Below are 25019 nucleotides of genomic sequence, written 5' to 3' on the forward strand. Positions count from 1 at the left end.
GAACAAATCCAGGTGGCTCTAGTGTGTACCCGACCTAATGCTGCACACAGACTGTGCAACGGCCATTATTGACTATATTGTGTCCAGAGGCATGAACCTCCAATATAGTCAATATCGACCCTGCCTGCATACACTATTTTTCCTTGTGATGCCGATCCCGCGGAACCGCGCATCGGTATCACAAGCCGTTTACACACGGTGTGATATGCACTATGTTTTCTACTGATATGGACTATATAGTCCATATCGGCAGAAATATCACACCGTGCGTAGGCCCCTTAAGACTTCAGTTCAAACCTAAAATTCACATTATTGGCTTAGCAATTACACATCCTGGTGGTTAAACCACAAAATAAATCTAACTTTTTTTCAAACTGATTCAACTAAAAGTTTGAGGTTGTCCATCTAGACAGGTTAGATTTTGAACTGGTTCAAATAGTTCAAGCATGACTAATAACAACACATTAAGTTAATTATACATAAGGACATAGAGGAAGCTGACGCACCATGAGGCTATATTCTTGGTTGGGTGCCAAATGCATCTCTGTCAGGTGGCGACAGGCTTGTAGGACACGCCTAATGCCTTCTAAGTGGCATGTCAGACTGAAGCAATCGTGAGCAGAGATCAGGAGTTCAATAACTAAAAGACAATATAAAACGGTTATTGAGTGGCAAGGCAAGACAATATGTTTTTAGAAGTCAACAGGTGTGAGGCAGATCTGAAGAAGCTGAGAAAAGGGACAATGCAAGGAACTAAGTTGATAAATAGCAAGAGGGAGCTATAGTTGTGAAAGGAGGGTAAGCCAAATTATGATCATACTGTACTGACTGCAATGTAATTCGGTAAGGGGGACATTCTCCAAATGGTCCAGCAAATTCAACCCCACCAACGTTGGATCAGGACACAGCTTTGCAAGTTGAAGAAAGTTGGACCTCTTCTCTGAAACATTATACAACTCAAATTGCCCTGTACATTTCAATAGAAAGACACAATAAATAAGAAATTACAAGAGCAGAGATTGGTGGCATCTACGTATTAAACAAAATATACCTCCAGGTTATTTCAGAATTACTTAAAATTACATGATCATTTTAAAAAATAAGATTTTACTAACCGGTAAATCTATTTCTCGTAGTCCGTAGTGGATGCTGGGGACTCCGTAAGGACCATGGGGAATAGACGGGCTCCGCAGGAGACAGGGCACTTTAAGAAAGAATTAGGAATACTGGTGTGCACTGGCTCCTCTCTCTATGTCCCTCCTCCAGACCTCAGTTAAGGAAACTGTGCCCGGAAGAGCTGACAGTACAAGGAAAAGATTTTGGAATCCAGGGTAAGACTCATACCAGCCACACCAATCACACCGTATAACTCGTGATAAACTTACCCAGTTAACAGTATGAACAACAACAGAGCATCAGATAAACCTGATGCAACCATAACATAACCCTTATTTAAGCAATAACTATATACAAGTATTGCAGAAGAAGTCCGCACTTGGGACGGGCGCCCAGCATCCACTACGGACTACGAGTAATAGATTTACCGGTAAATAAAATCTTATTTTCTCTAACGTCCTAGTGGATGCTGGGGACTCCGTAAGGACCATGGGGATTATACCAAAGCTCCCAAACGGGCGGGAGAGTGCGGATGACTCTGCAGCACCGAATGAGCATACACAAGGTCCTCCTCAGCCAGGGTATCAAACTTGTAGAACTTTGCAAAAGTGTTTGAACCCGACCAAGTAGCTGCTCGGCAAAGCTGTAATGCCGAGACCCCTCGGCAGCCGCCCAAGAAGAGCCCACCTTCCTTGTGGAATGGGCTTTTACTGATTTTGGAGGCGGCAATCCAGCCGCAGAATGAGCCTGCTGAATCGTGTTACAGATCCAGCGAGTAATAGTTTGCTTTGAAGCAGGAGCACCCAGCTTGTTGGATGCATACAGGATAAACAGCGACTCAGTTTTCCTGACTCCAGCCGTTCTGGCTACATAAACCTTCAAAGCCCTGACTACATCTAGTAACTTGGCATCCTCCAAGTCACGAGTAGCCGCAGGCACCACAATAGGTTGGTTCAAATGAAAAGATGACACCACTTTTGGCAGAAATTGCGGATGAGTCCGTAATTCTGCCCTGTCCATATGGAAAACCAGATAGGGGCTTTTATGTGACAAAGCCGCCAATTCTGACACACGCCTAGCCGAAGCTAAGGCCAATAGCATGACCACCTTCCACGTGAGATATTTTAACTCCACGGTTTTAAGTGGCTCAAACCAGTGTGATTTCAGGAAACTCAACACCACGTTAAGATCCCAAGGTGCCACTGGAGGCACAAAAGGGGGCTAAATATGCAGCACTCCCTTTACAAACGTCTGAACTTCAGGAAGAGAAGCCAGTTCTTTTTGAAAGAAAAAGGATAGGGACGAAATCTGGACCTTAATGGAACCCAATTTCAGGCCCAAAGTCACTCCCGACTGTAGGAAGTGAAGGAATCGGCCCTGCTGGAATTCCTCCGTAGGGGCATTGCTGGCCTCACACCAAGCAACATATTTTCGCCATATACGGTGATAATGTTTAGCCGTCACGTCCTTCCTAGCCTTTATCAGCGTAGGAATACAATTGCAACAGATCCTGTCTGAGAGGCAGAGGCCATGGGTCCTCTGTGAGCATTTCTTGCAGTTCCGGATACCAAGTCCTTCTTGGCCAATCCGGAACAATGAGTATTGTTCTCACTCCTCTTTTTCTTACGATTCTCAGCACCTTGGGTATGAGAGGAAGAGGAGGAAACACATAAACCGACTGGAACACCCACGGTGTCACTAGTGCGTCCACAGCTATTGCCTGAGGGTCTCTTGACCTGGCGCAATACATTTGTAGCTTTTTGTTGAGGCGGGATGCCATCATGTCCACCTGTGGCAGTTTCCAACGACTTGTAATCTGTGTGAAGACTTCTTGATGAAGTCCCCACTCTCCCGGGTGGAGGTCGTGCCTGCTGAGGAAGTCTGCTTCCCAGTTGTCCACTCCCGGAATGAACACTGCTGACAGTGCTTTTACGTGATTCTCCGCCCAGCGAAGAATTCTGGTGGCTTCCGCCATCGCCACCCTGCTCCTTGTGCCGCCTTGGCGGTTTACATGAGCCACTGCGGTGATGTTGTCTGACTGAATCAGCACCGGTTGGTTGCGAAGCAGAGGCTCCGCTTGACTTAGGGCGTTGTATATGGCCCTTAGTTCCAGGATATTGATGTGCAGACAAGTCTCCTGACTTGACCACAGACCCTGGAAATTTCTTCCCTGTGTGACTGCCCCCCACCCTCGGAGGCTTGCATCCGTGGTCACCAGGACCCAGTCCTGAATGCCGAACCTGCGACCCTCGAGAAGGTGAGCACTCTGCAGCCACCACAGAAGAGACACCCTGGCCCTGGGGGATAGGGTGATCAGCCGCTGCATCTGAAGATGCGATCCGGACCACTTGTCCAACAGATCCCACTGAAAGGTCCTCGCATGGAACCTGCCGAAGGGAATGGCTTCGTATGACGCCACCATCTTTCCCAGGACTCGCGTGCATTGATGCACCGACACCTGTTTTGGTTTTAAGAGGTCTCTGACCAGAGTCACGAGCTCCTGAGCCTTCTCCGCCGGGAGAAAAACCTTCTTCTGGTCTGTGTCCAGAATCATGCCCAGGAAGGGCAGATGCGTCGTAGGAATCAGCTGCGACTTTGGAATATTCAGAATCCAGCCGTGCTGTTGCAACACTTCCCGAGAGTGTGCTACGCTGATCAGCAACTGCTCTCTGGACCTCGCCTTTATGAGGAGATCGTCCAAGTATGGGATAATTGTGACTCCTTGTTTTCGCAGAAGTACCATCATTTCTGCCATTACTTTGGTAAATATTCTCGGTGCCGTGGACAGACCAAACGGCAACGTCTGGAATTGGTAATGACAGTCCTGTACCACAAATCTGAGGTACTCCTGATGAGGTGGATAAATGGGGACATGCAGGTAAGCATCTTTATGTCCAGAGACACCATAAAATCCCCCTCTTCCAGGCTTGCAATGACCGCTCTGAGCGATTCCATCTTGAACTTAAACCTTTTCAGGTAAATGTTCAGGGATTTTAAATTCAATATGGGTCTGACCGAACCGTCCGGTTTCGGTACCACAAACATTGTGGAATAGTAACCCCTTCCCTGTTGAAGGAGGGGAACCTTTACCACCACCTGCTGGAGATATAATTTGTGAATTGCCGCTAACACTATTTCCCTCTCTATGGGGGAAGCTGGCAGGGCCGATTTGAGGTAACGGTGAGGGGGCATCACTTCGAATTCCAGCTTGTATCCCTGAGATACAATCTGTATAGCCCAGGGATCCACCCGTGAGCGAACCCACTGGTGGCTGAAATTTCGGAGACGTGCCCCCACCGATCCTGGCTCCACCTGTGGAGCCCCAGCGTCATGCAGTGGATTTAGTGGAAGCCGGGGAGGACTTCTGCTCCTGGGAACTAGCTGTATTGTGCAGCTTCTTTCCTCTACCCCTGCCTCTGGCAAGAAAGGACGCACCTCGGACTTTCTTGCCTCTTTGTGATCGAAAGGACTGCATTTGGTAATATGGTGCTTTCTTAGGTTGTGAGGGAATATATGGCAAAAAATTTCACTTCCCAGCCGTAGCTGTGGAAACTAGGTCCGAGAGACCGTCCCCAAACAATTCCTCACCCTTATAAGGTAAAACCTCCATGTGCCTTTTTGAGTCGGCATCACCTGTCCATTGCCGAGTCCACAGGACCCTTCTGGCAGAAATCGACATTGCATTTATTCTAGAGCCCAGTAGGCTAATGTCTCTCTGGGCATCTCTCATATATAGGACAGCGTCTTTTATATGCCCCAGGGTCAGTTATATAGTATCCTTGTCCAAGGTATCAAGTTCCTCAGATAAAGTATCTGTCCATGCTGCTACAGCACTACACATCCAGGCCGACGCAATTGCCGGCCTTAGTATGGTACTTGAATGTGTATAAACGGACTTCAGGATACCTTCCTGCTTTCTATCCGCAGGATCTTTTAGGGTGGCCGTATCCTGTGACGGCAGGGCTACCTTCTTAGATAAGCGTGTCAAAGCTTTGTCTACCCTAGGGGAGGAATCCCAGCGTAACCTGTCCGCTGGCGGGAAAGGATACGCCATAAGCAACCGTTTGGAAATCTGTGTTTTTCTATCTGGAGATTCCCAAGCTTTTTCACATAACTCATTTAACTCATGTGAAGGGGGAAAGGTCACCTCATGCCTTTTTTCCCCAAACATATAAACCCTCTTGTCAGGGACTGGGTTTTCCTCTGAGATGTGCAATACATCCTTCATTGCTATAATCATGTAGCGGATGGCTTTAGCCATTTTAGGCTGCAACTTTGCATCATCGCCATCGACACTGGAGTCAGAATCCGTGTCGATATCTGTGTCAACAATTTGGGATAGTGGGCGCTTCTGAGACCCTGACGGCCTCTGCGCTGTAGGATCAGGCATGGGTTGAGACCCTGACTGTCCCAAGGCTTCAGCTTTATCCAACCTTTTATGCAAGGAAGTAACATTATCATTTAAAACCTTCCACATATCCATCCAATCGGGCGTCGGCGGCGATCCCACATTCATTTGTACCTGCTCTGCTTCCACATAGCCTTCCTCGTCAAACATGCCGACACAAGCGTACCGACACACCACACACACAGGGGATGCTCTATTTGAGGACAGAACCCCCACAAGGCCTTTTGGAGAGACAGAGAGAGAGTATGCCAGCACACACCCCAGCGCTATATGACCCAGGAATTACACAGTAACTTAGTGTTTACCCAGTAGCTGCTGTATATACTGATTTTGTGCTAAATTTATGTGCCCCCCCTCTCTTTTTACCATCTTTCTACCGTGAATCTGCAGGGGAGAGCCTGGGGAGCTTCCTCTCAGCTGAGCTGTGGAGAGAAAATGGCGCTGGTGAGTGCTGAGGAAGAAGCCCCGCCCCCTCAGCGGCGGGATTCTGTCCCGCGATTTTGTGTAAAATAATGGCGGGGGCTCTTGCACATATACAGTGCCCAACTGTATATATGCCACTTTGCCAAGAGGTCTCTAATTGCTGCCCAGGGCGCCTCCCCTGCGCCCTGCACCCTACAGTGACCCGAGTGTGTGGGTTTAATGTGGGAGCAATGGCGCACAGCTGCAGTGCTGTGCGCTACCTCATATGAAGACTGGAGTCTTCTGCCGCCGCTTTTGAAGTCTTCTTGCTTCTCACGCCGGCTTCTGGCTCTGCGAGGGGGACGGCGGCGCGGCTCTGGGATCGGACGACCAAGGGTGCGTTCCTGTGTTCGATCCCTCTGGAGCTAATGGTGTCCAGTAGCCTAAAAAGCAAGACCTATCCACAGTGAGTAGGGCTGCTTCTCTCCCCTCAGTCCCACGTAGCAGAGAGTCTGTTGCCAGCAGATCTCTCTGAAAATAAAAAAATCCTAACAAAATACTTTTTATTTAGCAAGCTCAGGAGAGCTCACTAAGGTGCACCCAGCTCGTCCGGGCACAGATTAAAACTGAGGTCTGGAGGAGGGACATAGAGGGAGGAGCCAGTGCACACCAGTATTCCTAATTCTTTCTTAAAGTGCCCTGTCTCCTGCGGAGCCCGTCTATTCCCCATGGTCCTTACGGAGTCCCCAGCATCCACTAGGACGTTAGAGAAAATGGCATTGGGCCCTCCACCTGCATGGACCCTTACCCTCCCACCATAACTCCTGAAAAACCATCACTGGATGACAGTGTTACACTAATATCTCTCTACACCAACACCAACCTCCCTCCTTGTCTAGTGTCCTCCAGATTTTTAGACTCTCCTCAGCCACTATCTGTGCTACAGTCTCTGGGGGGAGACCATGTGAGCTGATGACTGCTTGTGCTCTGTCGCTGAGCTCAAGGCGGTAACTGGACAGCAGAGTACGCAGAACTTCACTCGGATCTCGGGAGGAGATTTCTGAGAAGGAACATCCGAGATCCTAAAACAATTCGCAAGAGTGAAAGTGAACAACAACATTACATTGCTCGAAACACTGTCTTTCACACATATCACAACAGTTGTTAAATGATGCATTGGCCACACCCTTCTTCACTTACACTTACCTGACTAAGCTCATACATGCACAGCAGCTGTCTGCAAAATGTCTTTCCATGAGTGCAAGCATCTTTCAGGACCTCAAGATATGTGATTACAGGACTGATGGGTGTCTGAGAAGATGTAGACTCCAGACTGGAGGCTGGGGACAAAAGTACAAGGTATGGAAAAATAAGATAAATTTAGTGTTTGTTACAGTAATATGTGGCTAGTATCACCTAAATTACTGGGGTCCCAGGATACAACTCTGCAGTTTTACTATGCTGCAGGAACAACTACCAGGAAAATAATATATTTGGAGGAATTCCTCATAATTACATTGTTGTTATTTACCATTAAATTCCTTTCTGGGGACTGCATTGGGGACACAGACAGTAGGTTGAAGGAGCAGAAAAGGACTGGATGGTCTTGAAATAATTCACCATGTGTGTCACACTACAGCCTCAGAGAAAAGCATATAACAGGAAATCCTCTATTCTTCTGCGGCAGAGAGGGGACCATCAGTGAAAACAAGGTAGGTGGTCTTAGCCCCATATCACACCACACATGATAAATGAGCCTCCCTAGTTCCAGAGGGAGACAGTAACTCCCCCATAGAATATATCTGCTATAGTACCCTAATCCAGCAGAAGATGGACTGAGAGGAGGCTCCAGATTCCTTTTGGTGGAAATCAACTGATCAAACAGATAATCTGAGCGACAAGAGTCCAGAAATCTTAACAAGTACATTGACAAACATTTGGGTTATAAGGATGCAAGCCTCCTATGCATGGCACCAGAGACAAAGTGAGAGACAGCAGGAGTGCCCTGGACCCTAGTACGGAATAGAACAGAATGCGCACAACTCCCCATTACTAGAGAGGTCCATTTCTGAAAGATAAACTGCATCTGTTTACACTTACAGCTCTGCAATGTCTTCTTCCGGGTCCATATGTTGTCTTGTGCATCTATGCCCTCAGTAAGGATGCTCTGGATATTAGGATGCAGCTGATCGACTGTTATTTCCCCCGATGCAAGTGCTCTACAGCTCAACACAAGCCATAAATCACGATGAGACAGCTGGAAGTATCTGCACACCCGGCTAGCTTCATGCACCTTACTGTCATCAAGCAGCTGGTCTATCAGACTACGAAGTACCCGGGAGTCTGTACTGTTGTTTTTGCCTTGGGTCACGTCACGCAATGGTGGAAGACTAGCAATATCAAGAAGAAGAGGTGTGTTGAATGCAGGCAGACAGGAGAAGGAGAACTCTAGGGTGAGACCAGTGAATGAAGAAAGCACTGACAATAGTCGTGATCCACAAGTCATATTTAATAATTCCCGCTCAATACGACACTTCCAGATCTGTTGCTCTAGATCTTCCAAAGTTCTCAGAGGAACACATTCACTGAGAGAGAGCCAATGTCCACCCAGAGTCAGTAAAAGCTCCTGTTCTGCCAGTGATTCCATCTGTTCTGCCATAATCACTGTAGGAGCAGTGCTACGGGAAGCCTGAGACTGGAAGAAGTTGGACGCTACTGCTGGGGATAGCTGATTGGTGCTGAACGTATTATGACACTTATGCCAGTACTGTGCACGACTCTTTGGACATGCCCACTGTCCAATCTCTTGAAGGAGATGTTGTTCCTGTAACACCTACTCAGAAAATAAGAAATGTATAAGTGATGCGTTTCATTTCAAGAACCTTTAAATTAAAATGCCAGTATGTACATACCTAAGTATAAAAGATTCAAGAGCTATCGTTTGAGCAAAACTGTGAATAGTGTGTGTGTGTGTGTGTGTGTGTGTGTGTGTGTGTGTGTGTGAAGGGGGGTTATATATTTGTACACAAACCCCAAACCCTACTGGAGAAAAACAGAAGGAGATTTTTTTAAACTGATCAAAGCATGAAACAATAACATGCACTTGTACAGAATGGAATGGCAGCTACAATGCAAACATATCTCTCTATCAGCCCAGGAACCTTTACTTGTGAATATGTGGATTAGATGCATATTTTCATATAGAATCAGCTGTTATTTTATATTTAGAATATCTTATATATGGGAGAGAGATGGGGTGTGTGTCAGAGTTGATCAGGTGGTCAGAGAAAAGAAATGCATGTGAGAGGACAGACAGACTTTTCAGACGGACGTTCTCTTAAACTTACCTCTTCTATAACCAAATTGTCAGTGGGTAAGTCCGCCAGTTCAGCTACTTGATGAGCCAGAGAGAAGTGTCCGGATTCTATCAATATTTTCAGCAGTCTCTGGCATTCTACCTGTAGTGCTGCAGGACTATAGTCACACAGAAGGTCCTTGCTAATGAGGACAGACTGGTCTTCTAGGATCCGAGTGAGAGTGCTAAGTTTGTGCAGATCCACACCTATAAGATCAGTCAGAAATACATCAGTAATAATAACAATAATAATGATAGTAATAGGAACAGTGAGTTTTAATATCATTACATGAGTAGTGGAAATGTGTTTTACCTGTGCAGAAATGCTGGCTGTCACTATCACACAAAAGCTGCAACACTTTCTGCAATTCATATGGAGTCTGGCTCTGGGTGAGGAGCAGGTGCAGGAGCTGAGAGGCTCGTGTCTGAAGCCACAGGACAGGAACTGGATGAAGGGAGGAGCTGTCCAGAGATTGGAGCTACGAGCAGAAAAATATTTTACATACTATTCCCCAGCATAAACATTAAATAGGAGATGGGATAACGCTATTCTACTGAAGCATCATAGCTCACTTACACTCATCATACAGCTGTGGAAATCCAGCATACGTTCTTTGGCCTCCAAGTAATTCTTGTGTTGCAGACAAAGCTCATATGTTTCAAGCAAGAGCAGCAGAGGAGAATCCTACAAGACACATTACAGCAGGAACCTTACTGAATCTTACAGAGTTATAGGTCCATCTATAGTTCTCTTCCTTAGAGGGAAATAAAGGTCTTCTTATCCTTGATCCATGTTTCTATTCCCACTGTTACTTGTCTTGTGTTCTGCATGTTCTATGGATCACCTCCCACTCTCAGTAGATGTTCCTTCCCCTCCAGCCCATGCATTAGACACTTTCTACTGAACACATTCCCAGATACAATTCTCCCATCCTAGTCCCTAAGATACCTCCACAAATATGCTGAATGCTTTGTGCAGCGTTCTGCTGTCCTTCCTTCCCAATAAAATATCCCAAAGCTGCGTGAGGTCTTCCATGTTCCATGAACGATCTACAGTATCAGTCACTGTGAGTGTGACCTCCGAGTATGTGGCAGCATCCACTGAAGTGACAATCCAAGCACAAAGACAGGAGACACAGTCAGTTTCCTACAGGAAGAACGGGAGAGAAAACGATGAATAGTTCCTTAACTGGAACAAGTGTGAGTAATGAAACAGACAGTCATGTCAGAAGGTAAGTCTACACTGACCTTTATTCCTACAGTGTCAGAAGGAAAGTCTACACTGACCTTTATTCCTACAGTAATATCACTGTTCCATTAAGTCTGGGGTTCACATATTTTGTGTGTGATTATCACGGGATTATAAAAGGTTTGACAAGTTAAACTAAGCAGAAGCAATAAAAAGCAGCCCAATCGCCATCTTAGGGGGACATGTACTAAGCAGTGATAAAAAGAGGATTTTGGTACTTACCGATAAATCCATTTCTCTGAATCCTCTAGGAGACACTGGAGTTCCTTAGACATAAGGGGTGTGAAGCTTGCAAACCGGAGGCACAATCTAAATCAGTATTGTCTGCACAGCCGGTTCCTCCCCCTTCACATCCCTCCTCCCTCAGTTTTGAAAATGTGACTGAGAGAATAGGACATGAGACTACCGCACCTGGCGAGGAACCGAACCGTACAACATAACAAACAGCATCCAAGAACTTCTTTAACCGAAACTAACACCGTTTGTACGAACTGTTTGAACAATAACACAAACACAGCAGGCTGACAGCACCGAGGCGGGCGTCCAGTGTCCCCTAGAGGATTCAGAGAAATGGATTTATTGGTAAGTACCAAAATCCTCTTTTCTCTTTCATCCACTAGGGAACACTGGAGTTTCTTAGACATTAGGGGACGTCCCAAAGTTATCCCCTAGGGAGGGAGTGCTGTCTGTTGCCTGCAAAACCAAACGTCCGAACTTAGAATCCTCGGACGCAAAGGTATCAAACTTGTAAAATTTAGCGAACGTGTGGGCTGAGGACCACGTCGCCGCTCTACAAAGTTGAGTCGTGGAAGCACCTCTAGCAGCCGCCCAGGAGGCACCCACCGACCGGGTAGTATGAGCACCCGTCTGTACAGGAAGCTGTTTACCACAGGAAACATAAGCTTGCCAAATGGCAAGTTTAATCCATCTGGACAGAGATTGCTTAGAAGCCGGCCAACCCTTCTTTGGCCCATCATACAGGACAAATAAATGGTCGGACTTTCTAAAGGACGACGTAATGTGTACGTACACCCGCAACGCTCGGACAACATCCAAGGATACATCCCCATCTGCCAGACCCTGGAAAGATGGGACCACAATCGGCTGGTTTACATGAAACCCCCGAAACAACTTTCTGAAGGAAATCCGCTTTTGTACGGAGTTCCGCCCGGTCCTCATGAAAAATCAAAAAAGGACTCTTACATGATAAGGCTCCTAACTCAGAAACCCGCCTAGCCGAACTCAAGGCTAGCAACAACGTTACCTTCCAAGAGAGATGTTTCAGGTCTGTTCTCGATAACGGTTCAAAGAGTGGTGATTTCAAAAAATCTAATACCAATTTGAGATCCCACGGTGCAGTGGGAGGATGAAACGGGGGCTGTATTCTCAGAACCCCCTGTAAAAAGGTCAGAATCTCTGGTAAGGCTGCCAACCGCTGTTGAAAAAGGATGGAAAGAGCCGACACTTGAACCTTCAGAGATCCCAGGCGCAGACCTAAGTCTAGTCCGGCTTGAAGGAAAAGTAAAAGTCTGGATAAGTGGAAGGACGTCGAATTCCATCCACGTTCCTTACACCAGTGGATGTACTTCTTCCAAATTCTGTAGTAATGCCCGGCCGTGACCGGTTTTCGAGCTGCAATCATCATAGGAATAGCCGTTCTAGGTATCCCCCTGTTACTTAAGATCCTGGTCTCAATAGCCACGCCGTTAAACGCAGCCTGTATAGCAGGTCCTCTCTCTGAGGTAACCGCCACGGTTTGTCCGCTAACAAGCCTTGTAGATCCGAGTACCAACTCCTGCGTGGCCAATCTGGTGCGATTAGAATCGCCCACACTCGCTCTCGTTTCAGCCTCTTCAGAACCCTGGGAATGAGTGGAAACGGTGGAAAGATATAAACCTTTTCGTACCCCCAAGGAAGTGTCAATGCGTCCACTCCTTCTGCTGCCGGATCCCTTGTTCTGGACACATAACGGGGCAGCTGACTGTTCTGCCGAGACGCCATGAGGTCCACCTGAGGAAGACCCCATCTCCTCACCACCATGTTGAAAATCCGTGGATGCAGGCACCACTCTCCCGGGTGCATGTCCTGTCGACTGAGATAATCTGCTTCCCAGTTCTCCACACCTGAAATGAACACCGCCGAGAGTATGATGTTTCGCCTTTCCGCCCATACCAATATCTTTGTGGCTTCCCTTAACGCCATTCTGCTCCTTGTTCCTCCCTGACGGTTTATATAAGCCGTCGTTGTGACATTGTCCGACTGTACCCTCACGTAGTGATTCCTGACTAAGTCTTCGGCGAGGAGAAGTGAATTGTAAACTGCTCTTAGTTCGAGAATGTTGATGGGCAATCTGTTCTCCTGTAACGGCCATCGTCCCTGAAACTGATGGTCCTCGAAGACGGCAGCCCAACCCCTGAGGCTGGCGTCCCTTGTCAGGATTCTCCAATTCCATATCCCGAATCTTTTCCCTGCTGCGAGATTCTTGTGTAACGACCACCAAATCAAGGAGACTCGTACGTGTGGTTGAAGTCGGATCAGACGATGAAGAAGCCAGTGTGAACCGGCTCCCTGAGCAAGGAGGTTCATCTGGAACTGTCGTGAATGAAGCCTGCCGTACTGGAGAGCTTCGAACGACGCCACCATTTTTCCGAGAAGTTGTACACAGAGGCGCAGAGACACTGACAGTGTCCTTAGTACTTGATCTACTAACCTCTGTATATCCTTGATCTTGGATTCTGGCAGAAAAATCTTTAACTGTACAGTGTCCAAGATGAGACCAAGGAATTGAATTCGTTGAGTCGGAGTGAGGTTGGATTTCTGGAAGTTCACAATCCATCCGTGTTGAATGAGAAATCGGTGAGACGTCTGAACATCTTTGATCAGCTTCTCTTGAGAGGAGGCCTTGATCAGAAGATCGTCTAGATAGGGTATGATCGTGACTCCCAACATTCTCAACCCCGCGCCATGATTGCCATTATCTTTGTGAAGATCCTCGGCGCGGATGATAGACCAAATAGCAGGGCTCTGAATTGGTAATGATCCCTCACCAGTGCAAACCTTAGGTAAGCTTGGTGGGGAGCCCAAATTGGAATATGCAGGTATGCATCCTTTATGTCCATGGACACCATGAATTTGCCCTGTTCCAGACCTGCAATGACCGACTGGATTGATTCCATCTTGAATCTGTATATTTTTAGAAACTGTTTTAAAACTTTTAAATTGAGTATCGGCCTGACCGTTCCGTCTGGCTTTGGCACAACAAAAAGACTGGAATAAAAACCCGTTCCTCTCTGAGAGGCGGGAACTGTAGTAATGACCGCTGACCGTAACAATTTTTGAATGGCTGTCAGTAGTGCTTCTGCCTTCTGAGGGCATTGAGGCAGACCCGTTGTAAAAAACGGACTGTGAGGTCTCTGTTGAAAATCCAGTCTGTACCCCTGGGAGATTATGTCGTTGATCCAAGGATCTGGAGAGGTGACTGTCCATATGTCCCGAAAACCTTCCAGACGGGCGCCCACCAAGGGGGATCCCAGGTGGGCCGGAAGACCGTCATGCCACGGTCTTGTCAACAGGTTTATCCTGTTGTCTGGCTGCTGCCTGTGCGCGGCCTCTACCTCTGCCTCCACGGACTTGTGTACCAAAACCTCGTCCTCGAAAGGACCGCGATCTAAATGAATTAAACGCCGGTCCCGAATATCCTCTTCTAGACTGTGGAACGGCTCTCGTATATGGAGTAGGCAGAAAGGTAGATTTCCCTGCTGTAGCCTGCGAAATCCACTTATCCAACTCAGCACCGAAAAGCATCTCTCCCCCAAAGGGGATGGATTCCACCGCCTTCTTGGTGTCAGAGTCGCCTTGCTATTCTCCGAGCCATAAAATCCGTCTAGCTGATACAGCCGAAGCGGAGATGCGCAAATCTATTCTGCTAAGATCCTGTGAGGCTTGACACAAGTATGAAGCAGATTCTCGAATGTGGTCCGCCAGTTGGGTAATCTCTTCCAAGCTATTTTCCTCCTCTATAGCTTGTACAATACGCCCAGACCACGCGCCCATGGCCTTGTTTACCCAAGCACATACGATCGCAGGTATCTGTGCTGCACCTGCTGCCATGAATATTGACTTTAAAGTTGTGTCCACCTTCCGATCTGACGCATCCTTTAAAGTCGTCACATTTAGTATCGGCAATATTGTCTTCTTCGATAACCGTCCTAGGGAAGCATCCACTACAGGTGGAGTCTCCTACTTATCCATGACACCCTTGGGTAGGGGATAAGTTGCTTGAAACCTCTTTGGAAATTGAAAGCGTTTGTCCGGCTGTTTCCAAGCCTCCTCCATCTGAGATTGGAGGGATTTAGGAATGGGAAACACCGCAGAACGCGGCTTTTGGGATTCAAATAAATCGAATTCTTCTGGTTCCTTGACGTCTTCCGCCTTGAAGTCAAGGATCTGTTTTACTGCCTCACTCAAAGACTCAATACCCGAGAGTGCCCTGTCTACTTCTGTAAAATCGGCGTCCAGGGTAGATTCCATTAACTCACCTTCCTCCGTATCAATGAGAGGATGTCCTTCCTCGTCTGGTTCTGTTATGATAGGAAGAGGTCTTTTAACTGCCTTGCGCACATTCGTTTCTGCATGTGCTCGCGGCGTTAACTTGATGAGAAATTCCTCCATCGTCTTAGAGAAGCCCGTAGCCCATTCCGATTGCTGTCTTCGGGATTCCGCCATCTCCTGTGAGATTCTATTTGCCAGGTTGTCTTCCCATGACCTAGGCGGAGCACTGCTCCCAGGTTGAGCGTCCTTGTTCCAGCAGGAATCGCACACCCCGGAGCTGCCAACCCTCGTGCTCTTTTTGTTACCTTTCGTACAACCATAGCAGGTCTTGGAAGTCCTGGTTGGTGCTTTAGACATGCTATTTAAACCCCGTACTAGGGTATTACGCAGCGCTTTCACCTTTTAAACTAGGAAGGGAAAGACTGAGGGATGACGGAAGCAAAGGTATTGGAACCGGCTGGCAAACTTATCCCTTCAATATGTAAAAGGAGGGAAAATGACAAAACCAAAATAAAAAAATATATATTAATAATAATAATAAATTCACCAGCCGGTTTAAAACCCTCACAGCCCGAACTGTAAATCAGCTACGATGGTGAGGTTGTCCACGTGCTTCCTAGTATTTTCTTCAGGATCTTTGCATAGAATTCTTAGAAAATATAAATAGTAAGTAGAATTAAATTGTTCAGGAAATCCTCATTTAAAATATATATAAATTTCTACCAGCAGAGGGAGCTACAGCTACACTAAAAAATGCTTAATGTCAATACTAGGGGGAGGGTTTATACCCTCCCATTAGGATGAAGTTAGTGTCTATGCGAGGGGGAGGGCTTATATCCTCCCCCTAGAATGGCGCCAGGAGCAAAAAGTAAAATGGGCGACATTTTTTTTTTTTAATCACTTCATTAAACTAAACTGCGCCTTCAAGCCTCCTCCATCTGTGCTATGCTATGGGGAGGGGCGCTGATCATCTACCAGGTGAGTGCTCTTCTGCAACCCTGTAGACCCAGCCAGCCTCTCTCACTCTCTCCTCACTCCGCTCCGTCCCGCGCTCCGGGACCGCCCACAGCAGCGCTCAGCCAAGCTTTTGCGGCGTCTGAACTCTCCTGACTGTACGCGCTATGGGACGTCTCTCACTAAGTCCCGTAGCGGCGATAAGATAGTATAGCGTGCCCGCAGCAGCGCAAAAGTTTCCCCCGGCGCGCCAGGAGAATTTGAGCTCTTAGCATAGAGTTCCTCTCACTGCTAGAAAAGGAGACTGAGATCGCTGCCGCTGTGTAGCATAAGCCCACCAGTTAACTGTAATCTAAAGTGGGATTAGAAACCAGGGGAATTGATTGTTAGTCAATAGCTCTTGTTATGGCTTTTTCTTTAAATTAACAGAGCAAGGAAAGAAACTAAGAAACCTAACAGGGCCCTTCGTAAAAAAACAGTACTCACTCTGTTTTAGATGAGGATTTTCCAGATGAGAGATGCAGGTCCCTTCAATAGGGATCTTTGTCTCTCTATATAAGTCAGCCTTGTCTCCCTTTTATTAGGTGGACGCAGATACAAAATGTTTTAGTCAGGAGCTCAAAGCTCCATGTGCTACCTCCTAGCACAATTTTCAAAAGTGAGGGAGGAGGGATGTGAAGGGGGAGGAACCGGCTGTGCAGACAATACTGATTTAGATTGTGCCACACCTCCGGTTTGCAAGCTTCACACCCCTAATGTCTAAAGGGACTCCAGTGTCCCCTAGTGGATGAAAGAGAAAGTGGAGAAGTCAGCCAGTGGAGAACCAATCAGCATTGACGTAACATTTATAATTTGTATACTTTAAAAGTATACATAGCAGCTGATTGGTTGCCATGGTCAAATTCTCCACTAGCTCACTTCTCCACTTTTATTACTGCTTAGTACATGTCCCCCATAGACCTCCCACTGTATGCTCAAAGAAGTATAAGGGTGATGGCAGCTTGCGCTTATTCAGTGGGAAACATGCTGGTTCTCAACAATAAATACATCACATTTGGAAAAGCTGAAGGGGACAAAGGCGTCCCCTCTAACATGGGAGGGATTTAGCTCAGACGATGCAATGTCATGTTCTCCAAGCATAACTGCCCCCACATGACAGAGAGGTGCAATCCCCCATCACTTCAATGTGATGTCATGGGAACAACTGAGTGCTACGAACATCATTCTAACTGAAGCTCTAAAGTTAAATCGCCAGTCTGATTTCAAACTAGCCAAGAAGTTCTGATTAGCAAGTTACTGGCTCAGTCAATTGTACTTGTCGTCTTTTGGGTTTTGGGGGTAATTCCAAGTTGATCGCAGCAGGATTTTTGATAGCAATTGGGCAAAACCATGTGCACTGCAGGGGAGGCAGATATAACATGTGCAGAAAGAGTTAGATTTGGGTGGGTTAATTTATTTCTGTGCAGGGTAAATACTGGCTGCTTTATTTTTACACTGCAAATTAGATTGCAGATTGAACACACCCCACCCAAATCTAACTCTCTCTGCACATGTTATATCTGCCTCCCCTGCAGTGCACATGGTTTTGCCCAACTGCTAACAAAAATCCTGCTGCGATCAACTTGGAATTACCGCCTTTGTGCGGTAGTGTGTATTTAGTAAACTTTTAAGACGCTATCTAGAACCATTACATAAGATGTTGCATTATTCCATGAAAAGCTGCTAAGCATCTGTTAGCACCCAGTATAATGTCTATTCCTTTTTCTGCACTGACCTGTACACAAGCAGCTAGCACACTGAAAAGAGGCACCCTGCACCTCACACACTCCTTCAGGAGCATCTGTCCTGGTTCTGCCATACTCAGGCATTTCAGCATCACACGATGGACACTGGCTGTGTTTGCTTCACTTCCTATTTCTTTCAGAGGGCAATCAGCAGAGCCCATATCTTGCAATGCCAAAGCGATATGATTGGCTAGGACTGGATTCAGATCATTTAGGACATGAAAGACCTGCAAAAGAAAAATAAACTGTAGAGAAAGCTGGGATGGGTGGGAAGTTGGATGAGGGAGAAAGACTCTGGGTGCACTGACCTGCCCAGGGCTGTTCGTATGCATCAGGAGTTGCAGCCAGTCCTGTTTCTGTGCATAGTTCCTCAAATAAGTGGAAGTCATAGGAATAGAGTGTAGGAGACAGAACTGCACAACAGTGAGCCATAAGCCATTGCATGGATGTGGGCTGGGAGAACACAGCAGAACAGTAGTGATTAAACCTTTATATTTTCTACCAATGAATTTTAGCTTTTTCACCCCGTGTCATAACTGCATATACTTGCTCTATTTCAGGTCCTTTTTTGATCATTTTGGTGATTATTAAGCTTTATATTATTTAGTTGCAGATGCCATGGCACTATTGCTCTAGCAGCAAGGGAGCCCAGAAGTCATCACAGAAGCAGAAGCTCTGAACAAAGCTCCATCTTCCAGCTAGAAAAGCATTCATAGAACTCTGTCCCTCATTAGATGACAGGTTGAAGTAAAGAGGAATGCTGTGTTTCATAGGACGGGAGGACTTCCTCTATACTGTCAGCAGAGGAACGGGTGAGCACCATACATGCAAAGCTCTTCTAGCTATGAAAGCACCAACTATTGAAAGTGTGGGTGTGATATCTCCAAACATGTCTCACTGAATCTCTCACCAGTCATATCACACTATAGTATCTGCCTACTGCTGGATTTACTGTGAAAATGTGTACCTGTGTGTGGACTTCTGACCACATATGCCCAATAAACAAGATCAGTGCATATACACGTAGGAGTGAAAATCTCTGTCCCAGCCAGGGCTCTCTCATACTACTACTATATACTTATTGATAGATAACAAAAAGCTATTAGAAACTTGTCCAGGTTTGGGCAGATCTTACCTGCCCTCCTGCTGTAAATCTGCAGCCACAACTTCATCCAAGCTCAGTAAAAGGTCTTTCGCAGTCTCTGTCTCACTCTCCACTAGTTTTGTCAATCTCTGGGCTGTAGCGAACAGAATGGACAAGAGGAAGCATTTTAATAAATACGCAGGTCAGACACAATTTAAATATCTACATATTACAAGCCCACATAATATAATCCACTGCCGTCCTAATGTGTTTTTATGTGTTCTAGATGGTAAGATAAATGTAGAGTAAAGGTAATACAACTACGCAGGGCAAATGCCTCCGCTGTGGCCCAAACCACACCGTATGTGAATGGACTGTAAAACAAATTAATGATGTAGAACTGGAAAGTGCCTCTTCTGTTTGAGGTTATCCAATGCCACTTGGGTAAGTGTTTAACAGAGCTTTAGTGTGTACGGGGAACTGTCCTATTGTATTACTTTTCTTTATTATATGCACATAACAGTATGATGTACACAAACATAATGATGAGTAATTATTTTACCCAATGCCTGAGTGTGAGACTTGTGTCCTGGGTCCTCCTGGAGTGGTGTGGTGTGTTTCAGGATTAGATTTGCCACGCTCACATCCACGCGGAGCTTGTGGCTGCTGATACCAAGTAGCTCCAGAAAGCAAACGCAGGAAGCAATGACAGAGGGGACACTGAAACAGGACAGGGCTAGAGAATAAACATCCTCTGCTGCCTTCTGTATTCTGCAAGAGAACATTGAGAAATTACAATGGTAAAGTAATACAAAATAATACTTGCATGCAATGTTAAGGATCCTACAGACTGGGCGACCCGCTGCCGAGCTGCCCGACAGCTGATACGGTAGACGGGCGAGGGAGGTGACGGGAGGGAGTGAAGTTTCTTCACTCCACCCGTCACCCGGCTCCATAGCAGTGCATGCAAATATGGACGAGATCGTCAATATTGGCCTGCATGCACAAGCAACCGGGCACCAACGATGAATGAGCGCGGGGCCGCGCATCGTTCATCGTTGCTGCCTCCACACTGAACGATATGAACAAGTTCTCGTTCATTAATGAACGAGAACATTCATATCGTTTAGTTCTATCGGCCAGTGTGTAGGGCCCAATAGATCAGTAAGGTCCATGCCTGCCATATCATCGTAAACATTTTGTACTTACAACTGATGAGGAATTTTGCTTTTCAGGAGTTGATGCACAACAAAGGTGGAAAAGGCCACTGCTGGCCGGCCACTACGTAAATGGAAGAAGACGTCCAGCTGCTCTGCTGTTGAGAGTTTACTGACCAGCTCTGGGCATGAGCAGTGTGGGAGCACCGTGCTAGCGTCTAAAACAGAGAGCATGCTATCAGTGCCAGCTGATCATATTCATATGCGATGCTATATAGTAAGTCACTTACCTGCTGCTGCCAGAGGATTTGTGCTCTGCCATGTGAAGAAACGTGATGGATGGAAAGGGGACAAGGCCTGTGGGGAAAAAATAAGATTTTAAACCTACCGGTAAATCTTTTTCTCCTAGTCCGTAGAGGATGCTGGGGACTCCGTAAGGACCATGGGGTATAGACGGGCTCCGCAGGAGACATGGGCACTACAAAGAAACTTTAGAATGGGGGTGCACTGGCTCCTCCCTCTATGCCCCTCCTTCAGACCTCAGTTAGAGAACTGTGCCCAGAGGAGACTGACAGTACGAGGAAAGGATTTTTGTTAATCCAAGGGCAAGATTCATACCAGCCCACACCATCCACACCGTATAACCTGGAATATACGCAACCAGTTAACAATATGAACAAACAGTATCAGGCAACGACTGATTTCAACTGTAACATAACCCTTATGTAAACAATAACTATATACAAGCCTTGCAGAAAAGAGTCCGCACTGGGAGGGGCGCCCAGCATCCTCTACGGACTAGGAGAAAAAGATTAAACGGTAGGTTTAAAATCTTATTTTCTCTTACGTCCTAGAGGATGCTGGGGACTCCGTAAGGACAATGGGGTTTATACCAAAGCTCCAGACCGGGCGGGAGAGTGCGGATGACTCTGCAGCACCGACTGAGCAAACGCAAGGTCCTCATCAGCCAGGGTATCAAACTTATAGAACTTTGCAAAAGTGTTTGAACCCGACCAGGTAGCTGCTCGGCAGAGCTGTAAAGCCGAGACGCCTCGGGCAGCCGCCCAAGAAGAGCCCACCTTCCTAGTGGAATGGGCCTTTACCGAATTTGGCAACAACAATCCTGCCGTAGAATGCGCCTGCTGAATCGTGTTACAGATCCAGCGAGCAATAGTCTGCTTTGAAGCAGGAGCGCCAAGTTTGTTGGCTGCATACAGGACAAACAGTGCCTCTGTTTTCCTAACCCTAGCCGTCCTGGCTACATAGATTTTTAAGGCCCTGAATACATCCAGGGACTTGGAGTCCTCCAAGTCTCCCGTAGCCACAGGCACCACAATAGGCTGGTTCATATGAAATGATGAAACCACCTTGGGCAAAAATTGAGGACGAGTCCTCAACTCTGCTCTATCCATATGGAAAATCAGATAGGGGCTCTTGTGAGACAAAGCCGCCAATTCGGACACCCGCCTCGCAGATGCCAAGGCCAACAACATGACCACCTTCCAAGTGAGAAATTTTTATTTAACCGTCTGAAGCGGTTCAAACCAGTGAGAGTTTAGGAACCGTAACACCACGTTAAGGTCCCATGGTGCCACTGGGGGCACAAAAGGAGGCTGGATGTGCAGCACTCCCTTTACAAAAGTCTGGACTTATGGAAGAGAAGCCAATTCCTTCTGAAAGAAAATAGATAGGGCTGAAATCTGTACCTTAATGGAGCCTAACTTCAGGCCCATATCCACTCCTGTCTGTAGAAAGTGGAGAAAACGGCCCAGATGGAAATCTTCCGAAGGAGCACTCTTGGCTTCACACCAAGATACATACTTCCTCCAGATACAGTGATAATGTTTCGCCGTCACCTCCTTCCTAGCCTTAATCAGCGTAGGGATGACTTCTTCCGGAATACCTTTCCCAGCTAGGATTCGGTGTTCAACCGCCATGCCGTCAAACGTAACCGCGGTAAGTCTTGGAACACGCAGGGCCCCTGCTGCAACATGTCCTCCATGAGAGGAAGAGGCCACGGATCTTCTGTGAGCATTTCCTGAAGATCTGAATACCAGGCCCTTCGAGGCCAATCTGGAACAATGAGTATTGTCTGCACTCTTTTTCGTCTTATGATTCTCAATATTTTTGAGATGAGAGGAAGAGGAGGGAACACATAGACCGACTGAAACACCCATGGTGTCACCAGGGCGTCCACCGCTACTGCCTGAGGGTCCCTTGACCGGGCACAATACCTCCGAAGCTTCTTGTTGAGGCGTGACGCCATCATGTCTACTTAAGGAAGTCCCTGCAAAAACTTCTTGATGAAGTCCCCACTCTCCTGGATGGAGATCGTGTCTGCTGAGGAAGTCTGCTTCCCAGTTGTCCACACCCGGAATGAAGACTGCTGACAGAGCGCTTACGTGATTTTCCGCCCAGCGAAGAATCCTGGTGGCTTCCGCCATTGCCACTCTGCTCCTTATCCCGCCTTGGCGGTTTACATGAGCCACGGCTGTGACGTTGTCTGATTGAATCAGAACCAGTAGGTCGTGAAGAAGATTCTTCGCTTGTCGTAGGCCGTTGTATATGGCCCTCAATTCCAGTACGTTGATGTGTAGACAAGCCTCCTGGCTTGACCATAGTCCCTGAAAATTCCTTCCTTGTGTGACTGCTCCCCATCCTCGGAGGCTCGCGTCCGTGGTTATCAGAACCCAGTCTTGAATGCCGAACCTGCAACTCTCTAGAAGGTGAGCACTCTGCAGCCACCACAGGAGAGACACCCTGGCCCTGGGGGACAGGCTTATCTTCTGATGTATTTGTAGATGGGACCCGGACCATTTGTCCAGAAGGTCCCACTGAAAAGTCCTCGCATGGAACCTGCCGAAGGGAATGGCCTCGTAGGCTGCCACCATTTTCCCCAGAACTCGAGTGCATTGATGAACCGACACTCTTTTTGGTTTTAGCTGGTCTCTGACCATGTTCTGGAGGTCCTGGGCTTTTTCCATTGGGAGAAAAACCCTCTTCTGTTCCGTGTCCAGAATCATGCCTAGGAATGATAGATGAGTTGGAATCAATTGAGACTTTGGCAGATTTAGAATCCAACCGTGCTGTTGTAGCACTCTCAGGGAGAGCGACACGCTTTTCAGCAATTGATCTCTCGATCTCGCTTTTATTAGGAGATCGTCCAAGTACGGGATAATTGTGACTCCCTGTCTGCGCAGGAGCACCATCATCTCCGCCATCACCTTGGTGAAAATTCTCGGAGCCGTGGAAAGCCCAAACGGCAACGTCTGAAACTGGTAATGACAGTCCTGTACAGCGAATCTCAGGTACTCCTGATGAGGAGGATATATGGGGACATGAAGGTATGCATCCTTTATGTCTAGTGACACCATAAAATCCCCCCCTTCCAGGCTGGAGATCACCGCCCGGAGCGATTCCATCTTGAATTTGAACTTTTTCAAGTACAGGTTTAGGGATTTTAGATTTAAAATGGGTCTGACCGAGCCATCCGGCTTCGGGACCACAAACAGGGCTGAATAGTACCCTTTCCCCTGTTGGACTGGGGGAACCTTGATAATCACTTGCTGTTGACACAGCTTTTGAATTGCAGCTAACACTATTTCCCTCTCTGGGGGAGCAGCTGGTAAGGCCGACTTGAAAAATCGTCAAGGAGGCACTTCTTCGAATTCCAGTTTGTAGCCTTGGGACACAATTTCCAGCGCCCAAGGATCCACGTCTGACAGAACCCAGACCTAGCTGAAGAGTCGAAGCCGTGCCCCCACCGGTGCGGACTCCCTCAGTGGAGCCCCAGCGTCATGCGGTGGATTTAGTGGAAGCCGGGGAGGACTTCTGCTCCTGGGAACTAGCCGTAGCAGGCGTTCTTTTCCCTCTACCCTTACCTCTGGCGAGGAAGGATGAGCCCCGACCTCTTCTGGACTTATGCGACCGAAAGGACTGCATCTGATATTGTGGAGTTTTCTTTTGCTGTGGGGGAACAAAAGGCAAAAAGGTAGATTTACCTGTGGTAGCTGTGGAAACCAGATCCGCAAGACCTTCCCCAAATAAAACCTCACCCTTGTAAGGTAAAACCTCCATATGCCTCTTTGAGTCGGTATCACCTGTCTATTGGCGGGTCCACAGGGCTCGCCTAGCCGAAATCGCCATGGCGTTGGCTCTCGAACCTAGCAGCCCAACGTCTCTCTGAGCGTCTCTCATATATAAGACTGCGTCTTTAATGTGACCTAAGATCAATAAAATGGTATCCCTATCTAGGGTATCCATGTCAGCTGACAAGGTATCTGTCCAAGCTGCAACTGCGCTACATACCCATGCCGATGCTATTATCGGCCTGAGTAAAGCACCCGTATGTGTATAAATGGATTTTAAGGTAGATTCCTGTCTGCGATCAGCAGGATCCTTGAGGGCTGCCGTGTCAGGAGACGGTAGCGCCACCTTCTTGGACAAACGCGATAAAGCCTTGTCCACCCTGGGCGAGGACTCCCATCGTACCCTGTCCCGTACAGGAAAAGGATACGCCATAAGAATCCTCTTTGGAATCTGCAGTTTTTTATCTGGAATTTCCCAAGCTTTTTCGAATAACTCGTTTAGCTCATGAGAAGGGGGAAAGGTTACCTCAGGTTTCTTTTCCTTAAACATGTGCACCCTCGTGTCAGGGACAGAGGGGTCATGTGTGATATGCAAAACATCTTTTATTGCAATAATCATATAATGAATACTTTTGGCCACCCTTGGGTGTAACCTTGCATCATCGTAGTCGACACTGGAGTCAGAATCCGTGTCGGTATCAGTGACTGCTATTTGGGATAGAGGACGTTTTTGGGACCCTGAAGGGCCCTGTGACACAGCTAAAGCCATGGATTGACTCCCTGCTTTTTCCCTAGACTCTGCTTTGTCCATCCTTTTATGTAATAAAGTCACATTTGTATTTAACACATTCCACATGTCCAACCAATCAGG

The 25019-nt window shown here is 47.1% G+C and overlaps 1 protein-coding gene across 2 annotated transcripts in view; it reads right to left on the reverse strand.

Annotated features, from left to right (window-relative positions):
- The window catches only part of SPG11 (SPG11 vesicle trafficking associated, spatacsin), a 103566-nt gene that overhangs the window by 27554 nt on the left and 50993 nt on the right, over nucleotides 1-25019 (reverse strand). For both annotated transcript variants that reach the window (XM_063925491.1, XM_063925490.1), the window contains 15 exons: nucleotides 20351-20417; nucleotides 20113-20278; nucleotides 19466-19674; nucleotides 18955-19057; nucleotides 18128-18272; nucleotides 17810-18046; nucleotides 10231-10428; nucleotides 9859-9966; nucleotides 9595-9760; nucleotides 9274-9488; nucleotides 8027-8759; nucleotides 7133-7266; nucleotides 6810-7008; nucleotides 830-967; nucleotides 507-640 (listed from right to left, as the gene is read on the reverse strand). In XM_063925491.1, the coding sequence (XP_063781561.1) occupies nucleotides 507-640; nucleotides 830-967; nucleotides 6810-7008; nucleotides 7133-7266; nucleotides 8027-8759; nucleotides 9274-9488; nucleotides 9595-9760; nucleotides 9859-9966; nucleotides 10231-10428; nucleotides 17810-18046; nucleotides 18128-18272; nucleotides 18955-19057; nucleotides 19466-19674; nucleotides 20113-20278; nucleotides 20351-20417 (2952 nt within the window). The remainder of the gene's footprint in view (nucleotides 1-506; nucleotides 641-829; nucleotides 968-6809; nucleotides 7009-7132; nucleotides 7267-8026; nucleotides 8760-9273; nucleotides 9489-9594; nucleotides 9761-9858; nucleotides 9967-10230; nucleotides 10429-17809; nucleotides 18047-18127; nucleotides 18273-18954; nucleotides 19058-19465; nucleotides 19675-20112; nucleotides 20279-20350; nucleotides 20418-25019) is intronic.

The sequence above is a fragment of the Pseudophryne corroboree genome, chromosome 6, assembly GCF_028390025.1.
Source record: "Pseudophryne corroboree isolate aPseCor3 chromosome 6, aPseCor3.hap2, whole genome shotgun sequence".
Classification (NCBI taxonomy): domain Eukaryota; kingdom Metazoa; phylum Chordata; class Amphibia; order Anura; family Myobatrachidae; genus Pseudophryne; species Pseudophryne corroboree.